The sequence below is a fragment of the Mobula birostris genome, chromosome 8 (genome assembly GCF_030028105.1).
Source record: "Mobula birostris isolate sMobBir1 chromosome 8, sMobBir1.hap1, whole genome shotgun sequence".
Classification (NCBI taxonomy): Eukaryota; Metazoa; Chordata; class Chondrichthyes; order Myliobatiformes; family Myliobatidae; genus Mobula; species Mobula birostris.
The window spans coordinates 164,287,030-164,303,865 of record NC_092377.1 but is presented as its reverse complement, the minus strand read 5'-3'; the positions used below and the strand labels follow the sequence as shown (position 1 = coordinate 164,303,865).

General features: G+C 47.0%; 1 protein-coding gene across 5 annotated transcripts in view; it reads left to right on the top strand.

Moving 5' to 3' along the window:
* The window catches only part of LOC140201918 (calsenilin-like), a 136,687-nt gene that overhangs the window by 60,203 nt on the left and 59,648 nt on the right, over positions 1-16,836 (top strand). For 2 of the 5 annotated variants that reach the window (XM_072266719.1, XM_072266718.1), the window contains exon 1: positions 5,554-5,817. The exons of 2 other annotated variants lie outside the window; for them this stretch is intronic. In XM_072266719.1, coding sequence (XP_072122820.1) covers positions 5,730-5,817 — 88 coding nt within the window. In that variant the 5' untranslated portion in view covers positions 5,554-5,729. Of the gene's footprint in view, positions 1-5,553; positions 5,818-5,944; positions 5,987-16,836 lie in introns of those variants that run through there. One more of the 5 variants, XM_072266720.1, reaches the window with a different exon arrangement.

The window sequence follows — 16,836 nt, the reverse complement described above, 5'->3', positions numbered from 1 at the left end:
CCTGTATCTGGAAGGTCCAACTGCTGTTGAGTCAGTATCCAGGCAAAAACTACACCATGAACACCACAAGCAACTCCATGAAAAGATTATAGTCATAGTCATAGTCATACTTTATTGATCCCGGGGGAAATTGGTTTTCGTTACAGTTGCACCATAAATAATTAAATAGTAATAAAACCATAAGTAGTTAAATAGTAATATGTAAATTATGCCATGAAATAAGTCCAGGACCAGCCTATTGGCTCAGGGTGTCTGACCCTCCAAGGGAGGAGTTGTAAAGTTTGATGGCCACAGGCAGGAATGACTTCCTATGATGCTCTGTGTTGCATCTCGGAGGAATGAGTCTCCGGCTGAATGTACTCCTGTGCCCAACCAGTACATTATGTAGTGGATGGGAGACAATGTCCAAGATGGCATGCAACTTGGACAGCATCCTCTTTTCAGACACCACCCTCAGAGAGTCCAGTTCCATCCTCACAACATCACTGGCCTTATGAATGAGTTTGTTGATTCTGTTGGTGTCTGCTACCCTCAGCCTGCTGCCCCAGCACACAACAGCAAACATGATAGCACTGCCCACCACAGGCTCGTAGAACATCCTCAGCATCGTCCGGCAGATGGTAAAGGACCTCAGTCGCCTTAGGAAATAGAGACGGCTCTGACCCTTCTTGTAGACAGCCTCAGTGTTCTTTGACCAGTCCAGTTTATTGTCAATTCGTATCCCCAGGTATTTGTAATCCTCCACCATGACCACACTGACCCCCTGGATGGAAACAGGGGTCACCGGTACCTTAGCTCTCCTCAGGTCTACCACCAGCTCCTTAGTCTTTTTCACATTAAGCTGCAGATAATGCTGCTCACACTATGTGACAAAGTTTCCTACCGTAGCCCTGTACTCAGCCTCATCTCCCTTGCTGATGCATCCAACTATGGCAGAGTCATCTGAAAACTTCTGAAGATGACAAGACTCTGTGCAGTAGTTGAAGTCCGAGGTGTAAATGGTGAAGAGAAAGGGAGACAAGACAGTCCCCTGTGGAGCCCCAGTGCTGCTGATCACTCTGTCGGACACACAGTGTTGCAAGCACACGTACTGTGGTCTGCCAGTCAGGTAATCAAGAATCCATGACACCAGGAAAGCATCCACCTGCATCGCTGTCAGCTTCTCCCCCAGCAGAGCAGGGCGGATGGTGTTGAACACACCGGAGAAGTCAAAAAGACATTACCCTCACAATGCTCGCTGACTTGTTGTTATTGAAAAGCACAAGTCAGGAGATGGATTCAAGAAATTTTCCAAGTCACTGAATACCCCTTGGAGTACAGTTAAGTCAATCATCAAGAAATGGAAAGAATATGGCACAGCTGTAAATCTGCCCAGAGCAGACCGTCCTCAAAAACTGAGTGACCGTGCAAGAAGGGGATTAGTGAGGGAGGCCACCAAGAGACCCATGACAACTCTGGAGGAGCTACAAGCTTCAGTGACTGAGATGGAAAAGACTGCGCATCCAATAACCGATATTTGGGTGCTTCACCAGTCATATCTTAATGAGAGGGTAGCAAAGAGAGAACCACCATAGAAAAAAACTCACATGAGATCTCAGCTCGAATTTGCCAGAAGACATGTTGGAGATTCTGGACTCATATGGAAGAGGTTTCTATGATCTGAATGAACCAAAATGGAGATTTTTGGTCATCAGACTAAACGTTATGTTTGGTGTAAGCCAAACACTGCACATCATCAAAAACACACCACCTCTACTGTGGGCACGGCGGTGGCTGCATCATTCTATGGGGATAGTTCACTGCAGCAGGCCCAGGAAGGCTTGTGAAGGTAGAGCGGAAAATGGATGCAGAAAAATACAGGGAAATCCTGGAGGAAAACCTGATGCCATCTGCAAGAGAACTGCGACTTGGGAGATCTGTTTTCCAGCAAGACAATGACCCCAAGCATAAAGCCAAGGCCACACAGGATTGGCTTAAAAACAACAAAGTTAATGTCCTGGAGTGGCCAAGTCAGAGTCCTGACCTCAATCCAATTGAGAATCTGTGGCTGGACTTGAAAAGGGCTGTTCACTCATGATCTCCATGCAATCTGACAGAGCTTGAGCAGTTTTGTAAAGAAGAATGGGGAAAAGTTGCAGTGTCTGGATGTGCAAAGCTGATAGAGACCTACCCACACAGACTCAAGCTGTAATTGCTGCCAAAGGTGCATCTACTAAGAATCAGAATCAGGTTTATTATCACTGGCATGTGACATGAAATTTGTTAATAGCAGCAGCAGTTTAATGCAATACATAATATAGGAGAGAATAAAAAACAATAAATAAAATAATAATAATAATAAATACGTAAAGCAGTTACAGTATACATATATTGAAAAGATTGTTTTAAATGTGCAACAAACAGAAATACTGTATATTAAAAAAGTGAGGTAGTGTCCAAGGGTTCAATGTCCATTTAGGAATTGGATGGCAGAGGGGAAGAAGCTGTTCCTGAATCGCTGAGTGTGTGCCTTCAGGCTTCTGTATCTCCTTCCTGATGTTAACAGTGAGAAAGGGGCATGCCCTGGGTGCTGGAGGTCCTTAATAATGGACGTTGCCTTTCTGAGACACCTCTCCCTGAAGATGTACTTTGTAGGCTAGTACCCAAGATGGAGCTGACTAGATTTGCAACCTTCTGCAGCTTCTTTTGGTCCTGTGCAGTAGCCCCCCATACCAGACAGTGATGCAGCCTGTCAGAATGCTCTCCACGGTACATCTATAGAAGTGACTTGAAGATGTTGAGTCCTTTTCTGTTGATCAGTGTCAAAAAAGCCAAATTAAATCCACTGTGATTCAATGCTGTAAAACAATAAAACATGAAAACTTCCGGGGGGGGGGGGGGTAATACTATTATAGGCACTGTATATACAAAAAGGGGCTGGAAAAGTGCCAGTAACATCATGAAGGGCCAGTAACACCCTGCTCATGGATTGTTCGTCCCACTCCCATCAGGGAGGGGGCTACGTAGCATCATATCAGGACCACCAGACTCAAAAAACAGTTACTTTTCCCAAGCAGCAAGGCTGTTCAACACCGCAAAATTCAAAGTTCAAGGTAACAAGATAATAATGAGATAAAGAGTCCTTAGAGTGAGATAATTGATTGTGGAAAACATCTCAATGCATGGACAAATGAGTGTAGTTATTTCCTTTTATTCAAGACCCAGGTGGTTGAGGGGTAGTAACTGTTATTGAACCTGGTGGTGTGAGTCCTGAGGCTCTTGTACCTTCTCTCTGATGGCAGCAGAGAGACGAGAGCTTGACCTGGGTGGTGAGGATCTCTGATGATGGATGCTGCTTTCCTACGACAGTGTTTCATGTAGATGTGCTCAGTGGTTGGGAGGGCTTTACCTGTGATGTACAGGGCCAAATCCACTATATTTTGTAGGATTTTCCGTTCAAAGACATTAGTGTTTTCATACCATTCCAAGATGCAGCCAGTCAATACACTCTCCACTACACCTCTACAGAAGTTTTTCCAAGTTTTAGATGTCATGACGAATCTCGACGGACTCATAAGGAAGTCAAGGTTCTGCTGTGCTTTCTTCACAATTACACTTACATACCTGGTCCAGGACAGATCCTCTGAAATAGTAACACCCAAGAATTTAAAGTTCCACCCACTAACCCACCCCTCTGCATTGCAATCACCACTACTTTATCATTTCCTCTCTGAGTCACCTTCTTTACCGACACTCCAGTATCTAGCATCACTTTATAGATATACAATCGGTCTACCTCATGAATTTATATTTATTGTGATTTTTATTATTGTGTTCTTTGTTTTATCCAGGCTTTTTTGTGCTGCATCGGACCCAGAGTAACAATTATTTCATTCTCCTTTCCATCTGTGTGTTGGAAATGATATTAAGCAATCTTTAACAAAAGACGAAAGTTAGTAAGGATGAAATAGTTCCACTGGTCAGAGACCCAATGAGCAGAGGGCAGGAGCAAACATCTGGATTTTCTTGTATTTACTGTGAACACCTGCAACGAAAGGAAACTCAGGGTTGTATATGGAGACATATATGTACTTTGATATTAAATTTACTTTGCACTTTAAACTTTGCAGATCTGGATTTCACAAGATGCTGACATCTGATTCACATTCAGATTCAGATTTATTTGTCACAAGTAAATTGAAGCATAGAGTGAAACCATTGTTTGCATTAACAAGCAACACAAGCTGAGGATGTGTGGGGGACACTACACATTCCTGCACGAACATGGTATACCCTGCATGAGTGTACATGGTCTCCATGTTCCTGCCACTGGGGACCCTTGGCATGTACGTAGACTGAAGTCTCTCTGTTCCTCATATTGCCCGGGGTCCTACCATTCACTGTGTCTGTGCCAGCCTTCTTTGCTTGTCTCACTTGTCTTGCTTGCAAGGCGCATCACCTCACATTTCTCGGGATTTTGTTTTTGGAGATTGTTGAGAAAATCTCATTAAAAGTGGAGTTGAGCAATTAGTTAGTAAACTTAGTGAAAGGGGAGTCACATTGGGCCAGCTGTGGCCTTGCATCATGGGACAGCACTGAGGGGCTGAATGGCCAACACCAGATCCACGTCCCTATATCCTTAAAGTAGCAACTCCTTCAGAGTCAGAAATAGTTTGTAAATGTGGGGAATCATTAAAGTGTCTCTGACAGGTGTGTGTGTGTGTGTGTGCATATGTCTGAGTGCATATGTGTGAGTGTGTATGTGTGTGTGTCTATATGTGTGAGTGTATGTGTGTGAGTTTATATGTGTGTGAATGTGTATGTGTGAGTGTGTACGTGCACATGTATACATGTATGTGTGAGAGTGTTTTGTATATGTGTGTGGAGGGAGGTGTCTGCGCATGTGTGTGTGTGCCTGTATGTATGTATACAGGTGTGTAGGTGCACGTGTGTGTACCAAGCTGCGTCCTCTGTCTTTGTGAGTGTGTGTTAGTGTGTGTGTGTTTCTGTGTGTTTGTGTGTCTACCTGTGTCTGTATGCATGTGTGTGTTTCTGTTTAGTTCTGTGTCGGTGTGTGTGTTTGTGTGCAAGTGTGAGTGTGGGTTTCTGTTTAGTTCTCTGTTAATCTGTGTGTTTATGTGCGAGTGTGAGTGTGTTTCTATTTAGTTCTGTGTTGATCTGTGTGTGTGTGAGTGTGAGTGTGTGTTTCTATTTAGTTCAGTGTTGATCTGTGTGTGTTTGTGTGTTTATTTATATTGAACCATCCCGCCAGTGTGTCTGTGCCGCGGTGTCGCTGTAGCGATTCTCCAGTAAAGCCCCACCGGCGTTTTTCATCGCTGCTTCTCGGCGGTTAAAGTGAAACTCCGAGAGGAAGATTGAGAGAGGAGCGACCTCGGTCCTGGCAGAGGAGCTGAGGTAACCCTCTGGACACCCTTCAGGTCGCCATGGCAATTCCATTACCAAAATCAATGCGGAGGCTCGCCATGGCAGCGCAGGGGCTGGGACCTACACCCACTTTCCAGTGCTCCCTCCCCTGCGGACTGATGCCAGAGGCTCTCCCTCCAGCCGACAGCAGAGAGAGCACGATGTGGCAACCTCTCGGCCCCTCTCTCGCTGCTCTCCGCTGAGCGCATCCCGCAGGAGCCTGGTCCCTGGGACCTCCCGCAGACACACACACCCCCAGCCACACACCCCACATCAGCCGGGCCGCAGCGAGTGGCGAGTTCGAGACTCCCTCCGCTCGCCACACCATGGAGTTAATCGCGGTGGCGGTGGTGATCGTCCTCTTCATCGGAGTTCTCAAGCAGTTTGGGATTCTGGAGCCTATGTCTATGGAAGGTACTTTGATAAGAATTGGAGCTGGGGGCGTGTGAGACGCAGGGGGGAAACCCCCGCTTGGGATTTATTATTGACAGCACCCCAACAGTAAAACTCGAAGCTCTGGGGCTCTCCATCCAGGCCGCCAGGAACAGGCCAGCTGAGGCTGGTCCATATCGTAGGAGGTGAGGTAGGACGAGGGGCGGTGGTGGTGGTGGGAGGGGGTGGCTTGGAGGGTCTCATCTATTGGGGCAGAAACCCTTCTCACGTTCAGCCGTCATCACCTCAACTCCCCCAATTCGGATCTACCGAATATGCGCCCCGAAAACAATAGGATTACGCGAAATCTGCGATGGGCTAGTATAGGCGTGAGGGGCCGATAGGTCATAGTAACTTACCAGCCAGCTGTCCGCCTACTTTCACTTTCACTTTGGGCCCTTCTGTAGATTGTGGATCTGGAGAGCAGCCGGTGGGTATCCACAGCTCCCGGGACGGGTGTAGGGGGCGAGGGAGGGAGCAAGTTTTGGGAAGCCGGCGGGACGGGAGACGATGGGACCGGCGGAGATCGCCTTGAATTGGGTTCCCGGCGCACCGGGAGACGGGACATTGAAGGGTTCTGCCGCAGCCTCACCCATTCCCCGACGCTGCCGCCGGAGTTTGCTCCGGGGAACTTCCCCCTGCCTGAGGGGGTGAACTGGAAACCCAGGGCATCCAGATGTGTGTGTGTGTGTGTGTGTGCACCAAGCCAAGGCGCGGCCGTCCTGCGCCAAAGCTGAATGGATCTCTACGGCTGCCCACTGCTTCTCTCCAGAGACCCGCGGGGAGGAATCTCTTCCCGGCACAGGGATGAGACGTAACCGTGTGCAAGAGGTCGGAAGGAAAGGGATGTGGTGCGGGCGGTCGGTCGGCGACCCACAGCGGGACATCCCCTTTCCCGTACGGCCAGGGGGGACGTCTGGGTCTGGAGCTGGCGAGAGGCGGGGGCAGCCACTCAGAGGGTGGCGAGAGTGTGGAACAAGTTGCCAGTGGAAGTGGCGGATGCGGGTTGGATTACAACAGAAGTTTGGATAAATTCATGGATCGGAGGGCTATGAAGGGCTATGGTCCGGGTACCCATCAATGGGACTAGGCAGAATAAACTGTTATGCACAGTCTAGATGGGCTGAAGGGCCCGTTTCTGAGCTGCCGTTTTCTATAATTCCATCATTCTATTATTCTGGTACCTTACCCTCCATACCCATAACCCGTCCTAATCCTTAACCCAATTCAAAAGTTCTCTACCCCTTCATTACAGTCCCTAATCCTGTCTTGTTCTTGGCTGTAGTGTCCTTAACCTACAGAGCGTGTAACTTAACCCTGCCTTAAAACTGTTCTACCCTCACACTACCCCATCCTCTTACCCCCATCGAATCCATAACCAGTCAGACATGAATCTGATTGGGATTTTACATTTCGTTATTACACGTATCACACTGTGTAAAAGTCTTAGGCACGTATATATAGCTAAACTATTGTATCCGCTGCTGTCTGTAAGGAGTTTGTACGTTCTCTCCGTGACCAAGTGGGTTTTCCTCTGGGTGCTCTGGTTTCCTCCCACAGTAAAAAGATGTACCACTGGGTGGGTTAATTGGTCATTGTAAATTGTCCAGTGATTAGCCTGGGATTAAATCGGAAGTTTTGCTGGGCGGTGAGGCTCAAGGGGCTGGAGGGACTATTCCGCGCTGTAGCTCAATAAATAAATAAATATTGGTTAAGATAGGAAGGTGGGTGGGAAACAGAAATAAGAGAATTTTGCTTTGTATTATCTCAGACGTATTATGTGTTACAGTATTTGGTAACTGGAAAGACATAAGAACATTAGAAATAGGAGCAGGATTCGGCCATCTGGCCCGTCGAGCCTCCTCCGCCATTCAATAAGATCATGGCTGATCTGGCCATGGACTCATCTCCACCGACCTGCCTTTCCCCCATAACCCTTAATTCCCCTACTCTGCAAAAATCTAACCAACCTTGTCTTAAATATATTTACTGCTTCATTGGGCAGAGAATTCCACAGATTCACCACTCTCTGGGAAAAGCAGTTCCTCCTCATCTCCATCCTAAATCTACTCCCCCTGAATCTTGAGGCTATGTCCGCTCGTTCTAGTCTCACCAGTGGAAACAACTTTCCTGCCTCTATCGTATCTATAATATACAGTTCTGTGCAAAAGTCTTAGACGTCCTAGCTAAATAGTCGTGCCGAGGACTTTTCCACTGTACTGTACATCAAAACATACGGTGAAATGTGTGGTTTGCGTTAATGTAAGGATGTGCTGGGGGCAGCCCACGAGTGTCAGTACGCATTCCGGCCACAACCTAGCATGCCCACAGCGCTGGGCAGAACAACACAGAGCGGGACGAGCAACAAGACAACAATAGCAAAACAGGCACCGTTCCTTCTTCCAACCCCCCCCTCCCCACCCACCCACCCACACACGAGATGGAGGCAGGAGGTAAGTGGGAAGGTGGAGGGGTAGAGGTTGGTGGTAGGTGGGAAGGTGGAGGGATAGAGATAGGTGGTAGATAGAAGGGTTGAGGGGTTGGGGTGAAGATAAAGGTAGAAGATGGAGAGATGGAGGTAGGAGGTAAATAGGAAGGTGGAGGGATAGAGGTAGGAGAGGTGGGAAGGTGGAGGAAAGGAGCTGGAGATGGAGGTAGGTGGGAAGATGGAGGAATGGAGGTAGGAGGTAGGTGGGATGGTTGAGTGGATGGAGGTTAAGATGGAGATAGGAGGTAAGTGGGTTGAGGGGATGGGCATGAAGATGGTGATAGGAGATAGAAGGTGGAGGAGATAGAGATGGAAGAAGGTGATGGGAGGGTTGAGGGGATGGAGGTGAAGATGGAGGAGTGAGGTAGGTGAGAGGATTGAGGGGATGGAGGTGAAGATGGAGGAAGGAAGTAAGTAGGAGGGTTAAGGGGATGTATGTGAAGATGGAGGTAGGAGATAAGTGGGAAGGTGGAAGGATGGAGGAAGGAGGTAAGATGTAGGGTTGAGGGGATGGAGGTGAAGGTGGAGGTGTGAGGTAGGTGAGAAGATTGAGGGGATGGAGGTGGAGATGGAGGTAGGTGGGAGAGCATAAGGAATGGAGGTGAAGACGGTGTGAGGTAGGTGGGAGGGGTGTAGATGGAGGTAGGAGATAGGTCAGAGGGAGGAGGAGATGGAAGTAGGAAATAGGTGGAGTGGGCCTTCTAGACTACTGCCAGGAATGGTTCTCCTGTTAGAAATAGTGCAGATTCAAAGGGGAATCCCAAAGTAACCTGACCCTCTCCATACTTGACCAGGCTCCCCACTGGCCAGATATCTGAAGTCCCTCAACCCCACTCGAGGAAGAGCAGGGCAGGTTTCCCTGATACCCAGATTGTGTCTAACCCTCGCCACCATCACTAAATCCCATTGCCGGTTTGGTTGCAACTTTGTGATTTTGTTGTGTATATATTAGGTTACTGTACTTCCTATAGTGGTGAGGGAACTTCAGAAGGTGTTTAATGGAGGTACCATCCTTGTAATGGACGGATCACCCCTGAGGCTCAGGTGATCTATCAGAGCTCATGGTGGAAGTTAGTTCCCGCACCCTGCAAACTTCAGGCAAGACCAGGAGACAAGTTGTTTTCAAGCTACATCTTTCAGGAGATAGGTTCTGAGAGGGAATTCCACAGTTTGAGCCCAGACAGAAAACTGTGGGCTCCTTAAATTTCAGAAATCAAAGGGGGCAGAATATTGGGAAGATGAAAGGACTAAAGGGTTACAGTCACATCCTTAGCACCACTGTTCCTCCATTGAAACTGGGTACCAGTTGATGCTCTGTGTCTGTATTCCTTTATTTTCATTTGTGGTTTTTTCTGTATTTAATTGTCCTCACTAGTCCATTGACTAAAGACAGGCAGCATCCTGGACAATCTCCTCTGCACCCTCTCCAAAGCTTCCTAGACTGTGGGGACCAGCTTCTTGCAGCACGGGTATTTGTTAACACACAGGAGACTCTGCAGGTGCTGGAAGCACCACATGTATGTGTGTTACTCTAGAGCAGGGGTTCCTAACCTTTGAAACGGCATGGACCCCTACTGTTGACCGAGGGGTCTGTGGACCCCAGCTGGGATCCCCTCCTTTAGAGTATTGGTGAGACAGGTCTGGTTGTTTGAACGCTCCTCGTGGCCCAAGAGCCGTTCACCAGTATTGAAAGCAGGAGCAGTCCCTCTGCATCAGGTCAGCAAGGTTGTGCCTTCTCCCAGCTGAACGTTGCAACGTTGAGGACTGCTCATTAATTATACAACTCGCTTCATACAGGTTCAGCTTCCTGGCTCTGCTGTCTGTGCAGATAAGAATAGATCAGCATCGTGCTGAAGGACACATATACCAAGCCTACAGTCCACAAGGCCATGAGCCATGGGAGCAGTATTAGGCCATTAGGCCTATGGAGTCTGCTCCACCATTCTATCATGGCTGATTTATTTTCCCTCTCAACCCCATTCTCCTGCCTTCTCTCCTTAACCTTTGCCAATCTTACTAATCAAGAACCTATCAACCTCTGCATTAAATATACCCAATGACTTGGCCTCCACAACCCTCCTGGGTTGTCAGAATTTAGGCAGCTCCATGTACTAATTCAAGATTACAGATTTGTGAAAGGCGTTGAAGGCAAGGTTTTGTAAAATTCCTGAACGTACCTCTTGTATGTTGGAAAGGGACAAGAATTTTACCACTTTTATGGATTTTGCACTCCTGACATCTTGGTACATCACAGGTAAAGCTCCCCAACCATTGAGCACATCTACATGTTGGGCACGCGGCCAAGTGGTTAAAGCGTTTGTCTAGTGATCTCAAGGTCGCTGGTTCGAGCCTCAGCTGTGGCAGCGTGTTTGTGTCCTTGAGCAAGGCACTTAATCACACATTGCTCTAGTCTGTGCGAGGAGTGGCGCCCCACACAGACTTCCAATCTGCGCCTTGTAAGGCATGAAAATGCCTGACGCAGGCCTCTCATGGCCTGAGTCGACGTTCCTCTTCCCTACATGCAATGCTGTCGTAGGAAAGCGTCATCTGTCACCAGAGATCCTCACCACCCAGGCCATGCTCGTTTCTCGCTACTGCCATCGGGTAGACAGTACAAGAGCTTCAGGACTCGCACCACCAGGTTCAAGAACAGTTACTACCCCTCAACCATCAGGCTCCTGAACAAAAGGGGATAACATCACTCACTTGCCATCCATTGAGATGTTCCCACAACCAATGATCTCACTTTAAGGACTCTCTATCTCATTATCTCATGTTCTCGTTATTTATTGCTATTTATTTATACCTGTATTTGCATAGTTTGTTGTCTCCTGCACTCTGGTTGATCTTTCATTGATCCTGTTATAGTTACAATTCTATAGATTTGCTGAGTATGCCCACAGGAAAATGAATCTCAGGGTTGTATGTGGTGACAAATATGTACTTTGATAATAAAATTTACTTTGAACCTTTGAACTGCTGTTTTGGAGCAGGAAAAAGTAGTTGGAATTTTAACGCAAGAGTCAGGAAACTGTCCAGCAAGACAGACTCAAAAAATATCTTATAAGGATTTTATTTTCTTTTCCTGAAAACAATTTGAAGTATTGCTAACAAGACCCCGTCACAACTTGTCTAGTACTACACCCTATGACTCAACCAACACAATATTGTTTAGAGTTTTGCTCAGCTGTTACAGGAAAGACATTGTCTAGCTAGAGTGGGTGCAGAAGAGATTTACGAGGATGGTGCCCGGAATGGAGAGCCTGGGTTATAGGGAGGGGTTGGCTACTCAGATCTTTACTCCTTGGAGTGCGGGAGAATAAGAGGTGACCTCATGGAAGTCTATAAAATCTTGAGGGGTATGGACAAAGTGGATAGTCAGAGTCTTTTCCCCCAGGGTTGTGGAGTCAGAAACTAGAGTGACTGGGGGGGGGGGGGGGGGAGAGAGATTTGAAAGACACCTGCGTGGTAACTTCTTTACCCAGGGGGTAGTCAGTGCCTAGAATGGGCTGCCAGAGAGAGTGGTCAATATGGGTACAATAGCAACATTTCGGAGGCATTTGGATTGGTACATGGAGGGGAAGGGCTTGCAGGGTTATGGGCCGAATGTGCATAGCTGGGACTAGCATCGAAGATGCTGTGGCCAGCATAGACCAGTTGGGCCAGAAGGCCTGTTTCCGTTCTGTATTATGTCATGGCTCTATATTGATCATCTTTCGCAATCTATCTCGTCATTGACCCTTGCACCACATTTGTCTATAAGATCATAAGACGTAGGAGCAGAATTATGTCTCTTGTGGAACTCACTGCCGTGAAGACCAAGTAATTGTGTAAATTTGAGGTGCAGGGTGATAGGTTCTTGGTTAGAAAGGGCGACAAAGGTTATAGGGAGAAGGCAGGTGAATGAGCTTGAGATGGATAATGGAACAGCCATGATGGAATACCAGAGCAGACTTAGTAGCAGTTATAGTCATAGTCATACTTTATTGATCTCAGGGGAAATTGGTTAAATTGGTTAGACTTGATGGGCCAAATGGCCCAATTCTGCTCCTATCAATTCTGATCGTCTGGTCTAATAAACCCATTACCAGTTGGAGACAAGAGTCTGCAGATTCTGGAATCTGGTGTAACACACTTAAAACAGGAGGAACTCAGTGGGCCAGGCAGCATCTGTGGAGGGAAATGGACAGACGACATTTCAGGTCGAGACTCTTCCTCGGGAATTATCCAGATGAAGGAGACGTCCCTCCGCGGATGCTGCCTGACCCAGGAAGTTCCAGCAGCTTTCTGTCCGTTACAGGAATCCAAAAACGAAACCTGCAGGTGCTGGAAGTACTCAGCAGGTCAGGCAGTGTCTGTGGGGAGAGGCCCGGCTGACTCGGATTCTCTTCCCACAGCTGCTTCCTGACCTACCGAGTATTTCCAGAGTTTTACGTATCCGCTTTACACACCGCAGGGTCAATTGGGCTGAGAGTTACAGGGAGGGAGAAGACTCTGTGGCTTGCAAACTGGCCAGTAGGCTCTTCTGAAGTGTCCCTGACACCCTCTCCTCCTGCGATCTGTCCAACACACACACACACACACACACACACACACACACACACACACGCACACACAAAACGCACTCATGCACATACACACTCACACAGGCGCACACACTTTCACTTCACCTTCCTGTTCCGAGGCACCCCCCCTCGTCCCTAGCACAGGAGCTCCCAGACACGTTCCCGCAGAGGCTTCCTCCCCCCACACGGGTTCCCGATCCCCGCTCCACCGCCATCGGCATTCTCACTGGGTGCAAGGTTACTGTTCTCTTGCGGAACATCTGAACCCACGTAAAGCAGGGATCGTGTTCCTCCGTTACTTACAGCACAACTATTGGTGAGCTCACAGAAGAGCGTATTTGATGCAGGTTTGTTCTATTTGCAGTAAAGGCTGGATTAAAAATAGCATGTCTGAATTGTAAGTGAAATTCGAGAGGATGAGTATGCATCGAGATGGAAATCATATCAAAAATCAATTAAACTGTGTGTTTTCTGAGCGTTTTAGCCATCGGAGCGCGGAACTGATCTCATTGGCTGCCTCAGCTCTGTAGTAGCTCAGGTAGTGACTGATTTCGTGCCTTTGCCCTGAGCCCAAGGTGGGCTGAAGCTCCATTGCTTGAGCAGAGCGAAGGGGAAACAACAGAGCATTTTGTTCCCAATAGTGAAACATCCATCGCTGATGGGAGGTAGGGAAGTAAGTTATGGAGAAGAGCTGAGCTGCCAAAGGGATATACATTCAATGGCCACGAGATTAGGGACCTACTGGACCTAATAAAGTAGTCACTGAGTGTATGCTTGTGGTCTCCTGCTGCTGTAGTCCATCCACTTCAAGGTTTCATGTGTTGTCCATTCAGAGATGCTCTTCTGCACGCCACTGTTGTATCGCATGGTTATTTGAATTCCTGTCGCCTTCCTGTCAGCTTGAATCAGTCTGGCCTTTCTCCTCTGACCTCTCTCATTAACCAAACAATTTTGCCCACAGAACTGCCGCTCACTGGATTTTGTTAAACACAAAATACTCTGCAGATGCTGGGATCAAAGCAACATGCACAACACGCTGGAGGAATTCAGCAGGTCGGGCAGCATCCGTGGAAATGAACAGTCAACGGAAGGGTCTCAGCCCGAAATGTTGACTGTTCATTTCCATGGATGCTGCCCGACCTGCTTAGTTCCTCCAGCATGTTGTGCGCGTTGCACTGGATTTTCTTTCTGTCTCGCACTATTCTCTGTAAACTCTAGAGCAAGTTTTCCCACCCTGGGATCCACGGACCCCTTGCTTAATGGTATTGGCCCATAGCATCAGAAAAGGTTGGGAACCCCTGCTCAAGAGACTGTTGTGTGTGAAAACCCCAGGAGATCAGCAGTTTCTGAAATACTCAAACCACCCCATCTGGCACCAACAATCATTCCACAGTCAAACTCACTCAGATCATCTTTCTTCCCCCATTCTAATGTTTGGTCTGAACAACAACTCTTGATCATGTCTGCATGCTTTTATGCATTGAGTTACTGCCACATGATTGGCTGATTAGATATCTGCATTAATGAGCAAGTCTATAGGTCTACCTAATAAAGTAGCCACTCAGTGTAGATAGAGTAAGTAAGTGGGTAAAGATCTGTAGATGGCAAGATGTGAAATTGTCCTTTTTTTATCAGGAAAAACAAACTTACAATATCATACAGACATTGAGAAATTGCAGAAATGTTGAATGTCAAGTTGAAAATTACAGCTCTATAAGCCTCAGGTTAGACTACACTTGTAGTATTGTGTTCTATTCTAGGGTCAATTCATTATAGGATGGATGTGGAAGCTGTAGGGATGGTGCAAAGGGGATTCACCAGGATGCTGCCTGGATTCAAGAGCATGCCTCATGATGATAGGTTGAGCAAGCTCAGGCTTTTCTCTCTGGAGAGGAGGAGGATGAGGAGGGACTTGTTAGAGGTGTATAAGGTTATAAAACTTCAAAGTAAAATTATTATCAAAGTACATATATGTCACCAGATACAACCATGAGATTCATTTTCTTGTGGGCATTCTCAATAAATCTATAGAATAATAACCATAACAGAATCAATGAAAGACCACCCAACTTGGGTGTTCAACCGGAGTGCAAAAGACAACTAATAGTGCAAATACAAAAAGAAAGTACAAAAATACAAAAATAATAATAATAATTAATAAATAAATAAATAAATAAGCTTAAATATCGAGAACATGAGATGAAGAGTCCTTGAAAGTGAATCCATGGGTGTGGGTACAGTTCAGTGATGGGGCCAGTGAAGTTGAGTGAAGTTATCTCCACTGGTTCAAGAGCCTGATGGTGAGGGGTGATAACTTCCTGACCTGGTGGCATGAGACTTGAGGCTCCCGTACCTTCTTCCTGTTGGCAGCAGTGAGAAAAGAGCATGTGCAGGGTGGCGGGCATCCCTGATGATGGATGCTGCTTTCCTGTGACAGTGTTTTTGTCACAATGGGGGCGTTGGGAATGGACCCAAATGCAAGACGCAGACACTAAGTGTGAAGAGATGGATCCCAACACAAGGTGGCGGCAAACAGCCAGACCCACCTAGCAGAGGCATGGACACAGAGAGACAATTCCACACAAGAAAAGACAGTTCCTTATCTAGACCTAACCAGGCTCCTGTCTTGCTCCAGCGGTAATACAGGCGGGGTATCCAGGCTAGGTGAGCAGGCAGAGAGTCAGGCAAGCGGGGGAAAAGACAGGGAGGGGAACAGGACAGTCCAGCAGCGAAACCCTGGTTTGCAGAGATACTTATGTCTCAGACCCAAAACAAGAAACGTGCCCATAACAGAAACTGGGGAAAACCAGAAACCCCGGAACAAGGAACCATGGACCGGACTGTGAACCGGAACACGGACCTCACGGACCAGACTATGACAGTTTTATGATGTCGTCATTGGAGAGGAAGACTTTGCCTGTGATGGACTGGGCTGAACAGAGCACCAAGAGACACAACTTTCACAAGAAAAACATCAGGATCAGAATCAATCATGTTTAATATCATTGGTATATGCCATGAAATTTGTTAACTTTGCAGTACATAATAACAGAAAAAACTGTGGAAGTATATAGATATTAAATAGTTAAATAAGTAGTGCAAAAATTGAAATTAAAAAGTAATGAGGGAGTGTTCATGGATTCGATGTCCAGTCAGAAATCTGATGGCAGAGGGGAAGAAGCTGTTCCTGAATCGTTGAGTGTGTGTCTTCAGGCTCCTGTACCTCCTCCCTGATGGTAGCGATGAGAAGAGGGCACGTCCTGAGTGATGTGGGTCTTTAATGATGGACGTCACCCTTTTGAGACATTGCTCCTTGATGTCCAGGGTACTAGTGCCCTTGATGGAGCTGACTGTACTTACAACTCTCAACTTACAACTGACTGAACCTGCAACTCTCCGTGGCTTACTCAGACTCTGTGCAGTATCCCCGACCCCCCCGCCTCCCATACCACACGGTGATGTATTAAGCATGTTGAACATGAATTAAGGATAAATTTTACAAAATTGTGCAAGAAAGAACACAATTAGAAAATATTAAAAAATGAAGGTTATTGTCAGAACGGACATGAAGAAGGAACTGTGTGTACGAGTGTATAATTCATAAAAATTCATATGCAAGTAATTGAAAAGTTCAAAGTGAATTTATTATTAAAGATCATGTACTGGTTGTCACCATATACAATCCTGAGAAGTGCTGACAATATTACTCATCGCTAGGGGAAGCAAATAAAGACAGAGGGAGCAAAAGACTCAAACTACTGGAGGAGCTCGATGGGTCAGGCAGCATCTGTGGAGGGAAATGGATAGTTGACGTCTCCAATCGAGGCCCTTGATTTGCACTTGGAGGAGAGAGAGCAGGAACAAGGGGGGGGGAAGGGGAGAGGTAAGAGCCCGCAGATGATAGGTGGATCCAGGTGAGGGAGGAGTGATAGGTAGTTGGAGGAGGGG